This window comes from Hyperolius riggenbachi, chromosome 2, assembly GCF_040937935.1.
Source record: "Hyperolius riggenbachi isolate aHypRig1 chromosome 2, aHypRig1.pri, whole genome shotgun sequence".
In the NCBI taxonomy this organism is placed as follows: Eukaryota; Metazoa; Chordata; class Amphibia; order Anura; family Hyperoliidae; genus Hyperolius; species Hyperolius riggenbachi.
The window spans coordinates 310992336-311005239 of record NC_090647.1 but is presented as its reverse complement, the minus strand read 5'-3'; the positions used below and the strand labels follow the sequence as shown (position 1 = coordinate 311005239).

General features: G+C 42.5%; 1 protein-coding gene across 9 annotated transcripts in view; it reads left to right on the top strand.

Moving 5' to 3' along the window:
- The window catches only part of LOC137546524 (protein argonaute-3), a 126731-nt gene that overhangs the window by 51103 nt on the left and 62724 nt on the right, over positions 1–12904 (top strand). For all 9 annotated transcript variants that reach the window (XM_068269090.1, XM_068269088.1, XM_068269087.1 and 6 more), the window contains 3 exons: positions 2558–2766; positions 6131–6267; positions 10439–10573. In XM_068269090.1, coding sequence (XP_068125191.1) covers positions 2558–2766; positions 6131–6267; positions 10439–10573 — 481 coding nt within the window. The remainder of the gene's footprint in view (positions 1–2557; positions 2767–6130; positions 6268–10438; positions 10574–12904) is intronic.

Here is a 12904-nt window from a genome sequence, read left to right as displayed (position 1 = left end):
TATTATTGTTCACCCTGAAACGTTAGTCTTATTTCCATCTGTAATTTGTTTACACTGCTAGTTTGGAAATGAATTAGGAATATAGCTGGTTACTTTGGCCATCTAGGATATTTTCCAGATGAAATCTTGGGTTACAGTTTTATCTCTTTCAAGAAGAGCTAAATTAGGTTAATGGAAGATGCTGTAGAGCTTAGATATAGACCTCTAGATGTTAGATTGCTTTTCTGTCCAAGCTAGAAACTCGGGATATTTACAGTGGTTTGCAAAAGTATTCGGCCCTCTTGAAGTTCTCCACATTTTGTCATATTACCACCACAAACATGAATCAATTTTATTGGAATTCCACGTGAAAGACCAATTAAAAGTGGTTTACTCGTGAGAAGTGAAACGAAAATCATACAAGATTCCAAACATTTAAAAAAAAACGTACTAGACGTACTATTTATCAGCGTGAATGATAGAATGGAAAGCAAAGAACCATAACCTATTCAAAAATAATTCAAACCGAAACCAAACACTTCGCCATGCATTGAAAGTTCAAGAAAAGATTGGGCCTCAACCAAAGTCTAGGATCTAAATGAGTGTGCCACTAAAAGAGCTGCAATTACATTTGGGCTCGATTATAGCCGGGAACTATAGCGGATAAAATGGTGGCATAACCGCAATTTTATCCACTATAAAGTTTGGTATCAGTACTATGTAAGGGATAAAATGGCTGTTATGCTGTATTTTATCCGCTACATTATTTAAAAAAACGTGTTATATAGCGTGCCTATAATAGTTACCATTTTTTTTTTTTTACTATGGCCTAACCTAACCCTATTTTCACACAGAACTCTCCCATTGATGCCTAACAGTAACTGATCCCCACAGATGGTACCTAACACTTAAAGGACAACTGAAGTAAGAAGTATATGGAGGCTGCCATACATATATATATATATATATATATATATATATATATATATATATATATATATATATATATATATATATATATATATATATTTTACAATACCAGTTGCCTGGCAGCCCTGCTGATCTATTTGGCTGCAGTAGTATCTTAATCACGCCAGAAACAAGCATGCAGCTAAACTTCTCAGATTTGACAATGTCAGAACTCTGCCTGATCTGCTGCATGCTTGTTCAGGGTCTATGGTTAAAAGTATTAGAGGCAAAGGATCAGCAGGACAGCCGGACAACTGGTATTAAAAGGAAATAAATATGGCAGCATCCACACCACTCTTGCTTAAGTTGTCCTTTTAAATGCCCCTGCAAATTCTAAATAATTTTGCTTGCCACACCCCTTGTCAAATTTTGCTTGCCACACCCCTTCCAGCACCTCCCCATTAAACCACTACAGAGGAAGTAAATTAACTACAGAGGAGATCAATTAACTACAGAATAGGTAACTTAAGAAATGAAGAGATAAAATAACTCTCTCACTGTGTGGAGGGAAGTTTTCTCTTGCCTTATTATCTCCAGCATGATCTTAGTGAATTGAGGCCCATGTATGTTGTAGCCGATAAGTTTTAACCGGCTGTGCCACAATAAGTGATGTAGTGGATACAATAAGTGATATACTAGAAATGTACCCTTGTACCTCTTGGTTCTCCCTTATGCCTCTCACATCCTCCTCTGTTTGTTTTTTTGTGTCCACCTCTTTCCTTCCCGTGTCTACCTGTGTCCACCTCTGTCCTTCCTGTGTCCCCCTGTGCTCTCTTCTGCCCTACCTGTTTCCCTCTCTGTCCTTCCGGTGTAGGGCATGATGGACTTTGTTTTCCCAGTAATAGGGCAGAGTGTCAGATCTCCTTTGATAAGGGGCGTGAGGAATTCTGGGTCCCCAGTGTTAGGGCAGCATGGATCAGTTATCAGTACTACACCTACAATTCATCATCTTATGTTTATTTTCACTTCAGTGTCACTTTAAATTTACATTCTGGTCAGAAAAAATGGCATCTCCTAGATCTCTGCGCCCTAGGTGGCACACGTGCTCAACTACACCATTGCAGGCTCCCAGACTTACTTTAATATTTAATTTAGGCGTGGAAAATCCATAATGTTATATACCATATGATACAATATTTCTCTTCATATTTACTTATAGGAAACCTGAAATCATAATTTTAAATAAAATAAAAAAAAAAAAAGCCTATATAGGTATGTCACTTTATTTAAGACATACCGCTCTGTGCAAGTATCCTCTTGGTTTTGCCACTGGTGTGTCCTGTATAGTTTATGAGAGTCATTTGTCAATAAAGTGGAATACATTTTCTTAAGAGGCAAAGAGGGTGCAGCCCCACTCCTCCCACTTCTGCCCTCTACTGGTGTGCCAGCATTACATCATTCTGCTGTGTGCGTACTCTTCAATCTGCAACTGCCAAGGCTTACAGTGCATGCCCAAGGCTGATGTCCTCTTGTGCACGTTTTGCCAAAAGATTTTATTATAATGGGAGCATGTTAAGGCATACTTTTGTACACTGCTTTACAAAGACATTTGTATGTTCTTAATATGCCGTCTGATCACACATTTTCCTTTTCTCCTATACATTGTTAGGTGGATTTGGATGTAACATTACCAGGAGAAGGAGGGAAGGATCGTCCGTTTAAGGTCTCCATCAAATTTGTTTCTAGGATAAGCTGGCACCTGCTGCATGAAGTCCTGACTGGAAGGTCCCTCCCTGAGCCATTGGAACTGGACAAGCCAATAAGCACCAACCCTGTCCATGCAGTTGATGTAGTGTTACGGCATCTTCCCTCTATGAAGTGCGTATAAAGCTGAGAAATGAGAATTATGCTTATGCTTAATTGTATTTGGCAACAAAACTTGAAGATGTGTGGGAAAAAATATAATTGGGGATTGCCGTCATGTGAAAACAATCAACTGCCAAAAAGTATAGTCTTATTGCTCAGTGAAGAAACCTATCACATTGAAGGACCACTAAGGATGTTTGGCAGCCTTTATCACTTGAATGACTTATGGCTTGTTTGAACTTAATGGTTTTTTTATTGTGCCATTACCACTGTAGCCTTTTTTCATAGTCTCAGACCTTTTTCCCCCACACCATTTGAGTTGTTTCAATATGTCCCTTCCCTATTGGGTCAGTGAGGGCTTATGTAGTCATTCCCATGATAGTGTAGCTACAGTGCCTTCTCCCAAATGCAGTGTTCTCCCCAGAATCAAACAAGTGGGAGGGCCGCTCACCTGAAATTAAGCACCGCCCGGCTGTTTTCACGTGATCTATCAAGACACGCTGGGCTCTCCAAAATGGCAAAACCCAGCGCTGTCCTGAATCTGCTCTGCTTGTCTGCGTACAAACTCTTGTGCTTCCCTGCAGGCTCATACATTCATTGGCTCAGCGCCTGGTGAGAGGCTGGACCATCTGCTCTAGCCTACAGACTGTGGGGGGCGTGTTAGAGGCTGTCTGCTTGCCGGAGTTCACATAGCAGGGAGACTCGAGCCTGTATGAGGTACATGCACATGGTTCGGGAGACCGGGGATTTTATTGATGCCTTCAGAGTTGCCAAAACCACAGCTTCTCCCTCTGCCTTTACTCCTCACAGCTAGTAAGGTCCCTTCTCTCTGCAAGCGTCCAACGTGTCAGCCTCCAGCTGCTGCTGTCCTCCTTATTCTTCTGACAGCCGGGACGGCATGGGCATGCTAGAAGCAAGCGAGTCACCCTCTCTAGACCTCACAGCGTGTGGCCAGCAAATGGAGCGCGGCAGCCCACTCAGTAATGCTGTCCCTCACTCCTCACATTCCATCGGGGCTCGCTCTGGTCTGGCTGCCTGTGACCACTGACCAGGTCACACGTTCATTCATGTCTGCATACAGCAGGAGAGGCCGAGCCATTTTAGTGTCCTCAATTCCTAGCGCACTGTCTGTGCGAGTGGTGAGGGCCAGTTCATGTACTGCTAAATGAAAAAACAATTATTTTTTTTTACCGATTGGACTGCAGTCTGCCTTCATTTTATGCCACCTCTGCCCAGCATTTTTCTAAAAGGTCTGTACTGTGTAGCCTCTGCTTTCACCCACCATTAGTCCTACCATTCCTTCCCCAGAGGCACCATTGCTACAAGAGCTACAAGATCTCACTGCTTTTTCTATATATATCTATTTTTCTGTATAGCAGATCTCCCCTGCTGCATTTAGGTGAAGAACAGTATTTTCTGTGTCATCTGACATCTGACCTGCACAGGGCTGTGTAGCAGCGTGGCTTCATTTTATAACCAACGCTGATACACAGCTCTGGGTGGGCTCACAGCATTTAGTCGCCTTACAGACGACGCCAAGGGCTCACATGTCCCTGCTTTTACCAGTACTGCTGCAGGGAAATAATCAGAAGGGCACTATCTGCATGGAGTCTGTATGTTCTGCCTGTGTCTGCGTGGGTTTCTGCTGGGCACTCCTGTTTCATCCCAAAAACACAGATAAGTTAACTGGCGTCTCCATAAATTAGCCATAGACTACAATACATACACTACACAATACACACATATGACTATGGTAGGGACTAGACTGTGAGACACTTTGAGGGACAGTTAAGTGACAAGACAATATACGCTGTACAGCGCTGCGGAATTTGTCTGCCCTATATAAATACTTAAGAAGTAATAATAAAGGGCACTCACCAACAATGAGTAGGTAAGCAATATATGGGTGGGGGGTGGTTTGAGGGTGAGACGGGGTAGTAAATACCCCATACATTTTTCCGTCGCACCCCACCCGGCTACTTTTTCATGCCACCCGGCTTGAAATTTTTTGGGGGGAGAACACTGCAAATGATAACATTGAGGGGGCTATATTTTTATCCAAATAGGATCACTTGAAGTCCAGAGTGGAAGTTTTGCCTTGGCCAAGATTGTTGAGCCTGATTAGTCTGGGAAAGTTATGCTGAACTGAGGGTAGTTGTTGTTGTTTTCTTTTTGGTTTGTTTTTTAGGTGTTCGTTGCTAAGGCTGGGTTTGTTGGAGCCACAAGAAATCTTAATGTTGAGTTCACTTTTTGCAGTTTATATTTAGCCATCCATGACCCAAGCAAGGTGGTAGATGTTGGTTAAAGGGATACTGTAGGGGGTCGGGGGGAAAATGAGTTGAACTTACCCGGGGCTTCTAATGGTCCCCCGCAGACATCCTGTGTTGGCGCAGCCACTCACCGATGCTCCGGCCCCGCCTCCAGTTCACTTCTGGAATTTCTGACTTTAAAGTCAGAAAACCACTGCGCCTGCGTTGACATGTCCTCACTCCCGCTGATGTCACCAGGAGTGTACTGCCCAGACACAGACCATACTGGGCCTGCGCTGTGCGCGCTTGGTGACATCAGCGGGATCGAGGACACGGCAACGCAGGCGCAGTGGTTTTCAGACTTTAAAGTCTGAAATTCCAGAAGTGAACCGGAGGCGGGGCCGGAGCATCGGTGAGTGGCTGCGCCAACACAGGATGTCTGCGGGGGACCGTTAGAAGCCCGGGTAAGTTCAACTCATTTTCCCCTGACCCCCCTACAGTATCCCTTTAAGATAAGTAAAAATATAGTAAGGTGACAGCATATTTCAACTGCCATTTTTTTCCCTTTGAAAATGTGATTACTTGTTCTCTTTAGAACATATGGCATTTAAAGCAGACCCAGGTACAGCCAGAAGACTGCTGTAACTTTGAACAGTGTCATGTGACCAGCTAAGCAGCTGCTGTAAAAGTTGAGGTGGGATAGCCTTACTGCAGAAAACAGAAGCTGATTAACTAACTATAATATATTTTATTCATTTTATTTGTATTTTGTGTGTAGACCTTCAGATTTTAAGAATAAGGGAAAGCCTGGTGGGAGGGCTTAGGAGCTTCTGTGCAGGTGGAAAGACCACAGTGATAACTTATCATACTTGTCCTGCAGGGTTCCTGTGGCATGTTCTTGTCTATTTACATTTCAGTGCTTAGAAAATAAGTCCTGTTTAGTTGCTGACTATATGTTCTGATTGGACTATACAGCGCTAGTTTACAGAACTGACAAAATTTGAAATGTATAAGTAAGCCATAAATCAATGCCAATGTGTTTGAAATGAGGCATTATTTGTTTCACTTGGGAATGCTGATCTTATTGTGTACTTTTTTTTTTTTTTTTTTAAATCCACTGTTTCCAGGTACACCCCTGTAGGACGTTCCTTTTTTTCTGCACCCGAAGGGTATGACCACCCTTTGGGAGGAGGAAGAGAAGTCTGGTTTGGTTTCCATCAATCTGTCCGACCTGCCATGTGGAAAATGATGCTTAATATAGATGGTAAGCAGATGCTGTCACTGCTAGTATCTTTTGTGAAGGTATCATGGAGGCAGTATCCAAACCAGACAAGGAATGATTTTTCATTCATTTCTTAGTTTTACATAGGACACTCACTTGATGGTTCTTACCACAAAAACATTAGCTCACATACTTGCTCAAGAGCAAGTTTGAAAATAACCTCTTAACCACTTGAGGACCACAGTCTTTTCGCCCCTTAAGGCCCAGAGCCTTTTTCTCCATTCAGACCACTGCAGCTTTCACGGTTTATTGCTCGGTCATACAACCTACTACCTAAAGGAATTTTACCTCCTTTTCTTGTCACTAATACAGCTTTCTTTTGGTGCTATTTGATTGCTGCTGCGAGTTTTACTTTTTATTATATTCATCAAAAAAGACATGAATTTTGTAAAAAAAAATGACTTTTTTAACTGTCTGTGCTGACATTTTTCAAATAAAGTAAAATTTCCTATACATTTGAGCGCAAAAGTTATTCTGCTACATGTCTTTGATTAAAAAAAAACCATTCAGTGTATATTTATTGGATTGGGTAAAAGTTATAGCGTTTACAAACTATGGTGCCAAAAGTGAATTTTCCCATTTTCAAGCATCTCTGACTTTTCTGCGCACCTGTCAGGTTTCATGAGGGGCGAAAATTCCAGGATAGTACAAATACCCCCCAAATGACCCCATTTTGGAAAGACATCCCAAAGTATTCAGTGAGAGGCATGGTGAGTTAATAGAAGATTTTATTTTTTTGTCACAAGTTAGCGGAAAATGACACTTTGTGACAAAAAAAAAAGTTTCCATTTCTTCTAACTTGCGACAAAAAAAAATGAAATCTGCCACGGACTCACTATGCTCCTCTCTGAATACCTTGAAGTGTCTACTTTCCAAAATGGGGTCATTTGTGGGGTGTGTTCACTGTCCTGGCATTTTGGGGGGTGCCTAATTGTAAGCACCCCTGTAAAGCCTAAAGATGCTCATTGGACTTTGGGCCCCTTAGCGCAGTTAGGCTGCAAAAAAGTGCCACACATGTGGTATTGCCGTACTCAGGAGAAGTAGTATAATGTGTTTTGGGGTGTATTTTTACACATACCCATGCTGGGTGGGAGAAATATCTCCGTAAATAACAATTGTTTTGTTTTTTTTACACACAATTGTCTATTTATAGAGCTATTTCTCCCACTCAGCATGGGTATGTGGAAAAATACACCCCAAAACACATTATACTACTTCTCCTGAGTACGGCGATACCACATGTGTGGCACTTTTTTGCACCCTAACTGCGCTATGGGGCCCAAAGTCCAATGAGTACCTTTAGGATTTCACAGGTCATTTTGAGAAATTTCGTTTCAAGACTACTCCTCACGGTTTAGGGCCCCTAAAATGCCAGGACAGTATAGGAACCCCACAAATTACCCCATTTTAGAAAGAAGACACCCCAAGGTATTCCGTTAGGAGTATGGTGAGTTCATAGAATTTTTTTTTTTGTCACAAGTTAGCGGAAATTGATTTTAATTGTTTTTTTTCACAAAGTGTCATTTTCCGCTAACTTGTGACAAAAAATAAAATCTTCTATGAACTCACCATACTCCTAACGGAATACCTTGGGGTGTCTTCTTTCTAAAATGGGGTCACTTGTGGGGTTCCTATACTGCCCTGGCATTTTAGGGGCCCTAAACCGTGAGGAGTAGTCTTGAAACCAAATGTCGCAAAATGACCTGTGAAATCCTAAAGGTACTCATTGGACTTTGGGCCCCTTAGCGCACTTAGGGTGCAAAAAAGTGCCACACATGTGGTACCGCCGTACTCAGGAGAAGTAGTATAATGTGTTTTGGGGTGTATTTTTACACATGCCGATGCTGGGTGGGAGAAATATCTCTGTAAATGACAATTATTTGATTTTTTTTGTTTACACACAATTGTCCATTTACAGAGAGATTTCTCCCACCCAGCATGGGTATGTATAAAAATACATACCTATCTATACCGAGAATGCAGAATATACCCGATTGTTGATGATCTGCAGTATCACCGATAATCAGATATATCTTCTAACCTCTGGACACCTGAGATATGAGAGTGTTTGGTGCAACAGTAATACTTTGAGGAAAGCACCCGTAGAATGGGTGCTAGACAGTAGGAGCTACTGTTAAGGATTAGCTTCCTTCCACAGGCCTGCTGCTCCCCAAGGGGCGGAGCCAGGCTGAGACAGTGGGAAGGACAGAACGTGAGTGACACCAGTGGTGGGGTGTCACTGACGGATCTGTGAACTATCTCCTAACAGGAGAGAGAGTTCTCGAGGTCGGACAAGCCAGGTCGTTAACACACGGACAGATAAAGTACAGAGACAGCAGGTAGATACAGAATCCAGAGACTAGCAGGGTTTTGGCAACAGAAAATCAGAAAGACAAGGTACAAAATCAGAGATCGGGAGAATGGTCAGGAATGCAGAAGGTCATAACAGATAATCAACAATGCCTAAACTTGAGTGTGAGCTCCAAGATTCTCACACTTCAGGAACTAGACTAGATAATACAAATAATACAGATAGTACAGAATTCCTAGACTAAGGTGCGAGTTCCCTGGCCGTCAACACCTTGGAAACTGGTCTAGATAACAATACAGATAGTAACAGAATTCTTAGGCTAAGGTGTGAGCTCCGTGATCATCAACACCTTGGAAACTGACTAATAAACACAGATACTAACAAGGTCTGAGTGCTACCACGTAGTGATCGCAACGCCAGACACCCGATGAATGACCAGCATCCAGTATATATACATTGGCGCTCACCAGCGCCACCCCTAAGTGCTGGACCAATAAAAGTTGCTGCAATTGTCAGCTGACCGGCCTGGTCAGCTGACCCTCCTCTGACTGCCATAAAGGCCCTGCCTCTCTGCGCGCGCGTCCTCCTAGACCAGTGTGGACTATCAGTCCCAGCCACACCAGTCATGTGTTGTAATGTTTCTGCTGTATTAGATGCGGAACCAGCCGCAACGCTGTCTGGGCGTGCGGCGTTTACTCCGCATTCCACCTTACCGAGAGGAGCAGGCGTATGCGAGCAACTTTCCGCATTGGACGCGGAATCCGCCGCCCTGTTGTTGGAGCATGCGGTGGTTTCTCCGCACTCCGACTGCGCCCCAACTGCCATGTTAAACGCGGAATCAGCCGCCTCACCTTGAGTATTGGCGGCGGCTTTTCCGCGTTTTCTCACAGGTAGTTTTTTTTCCTATGGAGTATGGCCTTGCTCTCGGAGTAGGGACCAAGACAAAATGGTATACTTTGGCAAATTAGCAGTCACTTACAAGGAAACATTTGTAGTTTTTATTATAAAGCAAAAGATGATACTTTGTTGTATAGTTAAACTTTGCTCATTATGCCTCAGTGATGTAAATGTTAAAATTCAATATATAATGAATGGCAATTCACAGACCTTGTAACTGATATGTTGTATAAATACAGTGTTAACCAGTTTAAATACACATAAACCTTTTTGCACTCTGTTGTATACAGAATAATATTTATGTGGTGACTGCTGATATCTTTATTTTTTTTTACTCATGCGCTAGACAAAAGCTGATATTATAAATGCAGTTTGTGGGGCGGCCTACAGGCCATAGTTTGCCCATCCCTGATCTAGGGGTACTGGGGCTTGATGTAGTTAATGAAGAATAACTAATGTTAGAGTTTGATAAAATGATAATCCTATATAAACTACAACACCAAAATTGTATTTTAGCTAATTAAAAGCAATAGTAAATGCCTGGAAATTGTTTAGTAACGATCACTGTGTACTGCTATTAAATGTATCTGTGTCAAGGGGAACTTTATTTAATAGCGATTATGTCAAGACATGCTTGGTGAACACAGGCTTTCAAAAGGAGTACATACCAAAATAATGTTGAGAAACTCTGCTAAAGCACAACCCAACTGATCACTTTCAAGAATTGGCTGTTAACTTGCTGACTGTTATTGGAAATATGATTTACTTTACCGGTCAGTGGTTTTACTGTTGTAGCCTGTGCTCCTATTTTGTAATGTAGAGATGAGTGGGGATGAGGACAGAGTAGCTATTAGTGGGGTTAGGAATATTTAGAAATGGATTGTTTTGTAAAAAGAATTGATTTTGTGATTTATATATATATTTTTTGTTCTTTTTTCCATTCAGTTTCTGCCACTGCCTTCTACAAAGCACAACCAGTTATCCAGTTTATGTGTGAAGTTCTAGATATTCATAACATAGATGAACAACCACGACCTCTGACTGATTCTCACCGGGTAAAATTCACCAAAGAGATAAAGGGTAAGTTCCAGAAAAGTATTACTAGCATGAACATCAAATGACCTGGTCTTTGTGGTTTACAATTGGGTAAAGGTTGATTCCGCACAAGGTTTTATGGAAGAGACTATGTGCATCTTATCTTCACATTGATGTGTAAAGTATCATTCCAACATTTAGATTACGGTTGGCCAAACCATTATTTTGTGAAGGGTTTGGCTAAATGTCTTTTGTCTATGCAGACACCTCCTGTGCCATGCAGTTGACTCACTTGACACAAATAAGTAAAGAGTGCACACTTACCCTTAGTTTCCTATCTTTAGTCCAATCTCGTTCCAGAATGGCAGAAGCAACAGACTGGCTTGGTAGCGTACTGTATGCAAGTGTCAGAATAAGAGAGAACAGATAACAGATGTAGTGGAGATGAGTGTTGTTCACCTCAGTTGGCACAAATGGCCACTTAGTGCTAGGCATTGGACTTGTACTAACTCTACAGGGATGTGTATTGGACCGCTTCTCCATTTCTTGGCCTTATTTAATAGGAAGTATTGAGGCAGGATGGTACATTTACTGGCTAACTTAAAAGAAAAAGAGTAAGCTTTCAACTAATAACGCTTCTTCAAGCTCTATTCCTGTAGACTTGACACAAAGCTTATATACATTTAAACATCAAGGAGGTACAGAGGTTGGTTTTTTTTCAAATATAAATGGCATTCAGATGCTTTAATTTAAAATAGAACATCAAAAGTTTTTTTGCAAGGAAGTTTGCTAATCCCTCAAGTGTTGTGGGGTATTTATGACAAATAGATTAGATCCTTGTTTACTTAAAGGGGCACTAAGGCACAAATTATGCTTTTCAATTATCCCCACATATGGACAGCATACATTTCATCATAGAGTTTGTGTTAAAAAAAATATCAACACCCCTACTCTTCTACATGGCAGAGCTGCATTATTATTATTATTATTATTTATTGTATTTAGAAAGCGCCAACATATTACGCAGCGCTGATTAGATCAGATATCCCTTATAAGAAAGTGTTGGACTGCTAACAGACACTCCATAAAGCTGATTTATAAAGCCACATACACACGCTCAACAAAAGTTTTTTTTAAAGTGAATGGGAACCGCGTTTTAAAAAAAATGAAGCAAATACTTACCTAAGGGGAGGGAAGGCTCTGGGTCGTATAGAGCAGGGTTTTTCAATCGTTTCACTAATTGTACCACTTTTATCACCTAAAATGTTTCAAGTACCACCCATGCTCTTGCGCAGTAGAGCGAAGCTGAACACGCTCAGCTGTTTTTGCCGGAGCCTGAGCGGAGGGCCGCTACTGCAAATGCGGGCATGCTGACAAGGAGATCTTGGGGAAGCCTGGTTAGCATTGAGGCTTCCCCCCCAAGTCCTTGCCTTGCTGCCCTGCAGAGTAGTTCCGACCACAGATCGGTGGTAACCCGACCACAGTGAAAAGACAGACAGGCGAAAGGTGCACAGTGACAGCACGTGTACTCCAAATACAGGAAGTGAGCAGTGATGCCACTTTCACTGTGCACTGTTCGCATGGCTGTCTCTCACCACTGATCTGAGGTCTGAAGTATGCCGCAGGGCAGCACAGCGAGGAGCAATCGAGGGGGAGCTGAACTTTCTGCAGGCAAAATGGGACCAGGACAAGTGACAGGCAAATCTGGTGTGTACCACCTGGCCAACAGCAAAGTACCACTGGTGGTACGTGTACCACAGGTTGAAAAGCCCTGGTATAGAGCCTTCCGTCTCCTCTCTCAGGGCCCTCTATCCTGTGCTGGCTCCCCCCGTTTCAATTCTCCACCGAAAGGGTATTTGGAAGTCTTCGGGAGCCATGTCCCCCCGAAGACGTGCGGCTCCATACTACACAGGCGTGAGCGTGCAAGAGAGCGTGCTTGCGCAGGTGCAGTACAGGGCCGCCTTTCTTTAGGAGCACTCGGGCTCCCTGAAGACTTCTGAAGCCTCCTTCGGCCGGGTAAAGCAGTATTTGACTAAATTAGTCAAATACTGCTACCGGGCGAGCCAGCACTAAAACGAGGGGACCAGGAGAGGAGCGGGAAGGCTCTATAGGACCCATAGCCTTCCCTCTCCTTGCGTAAGTATCTGTCTCATTTTTTTAAATGCAGTTCCCATTTACTTTAAATGCACGATTATCAAACAACTTGAAGTTAGACAACTTTTGTCAAGTAAAAGACGTGCAAACGACAAGGCGTTATCACTGATAAGAGGCGACCAACAACTGATAAGACGCAGCTCAAGTCAATCCAACTGTTATCAACAAGTTGCTTGATAATCGTGCATTCAAAAGACTTTTGTTGAGCGTGTGTATAAGCCT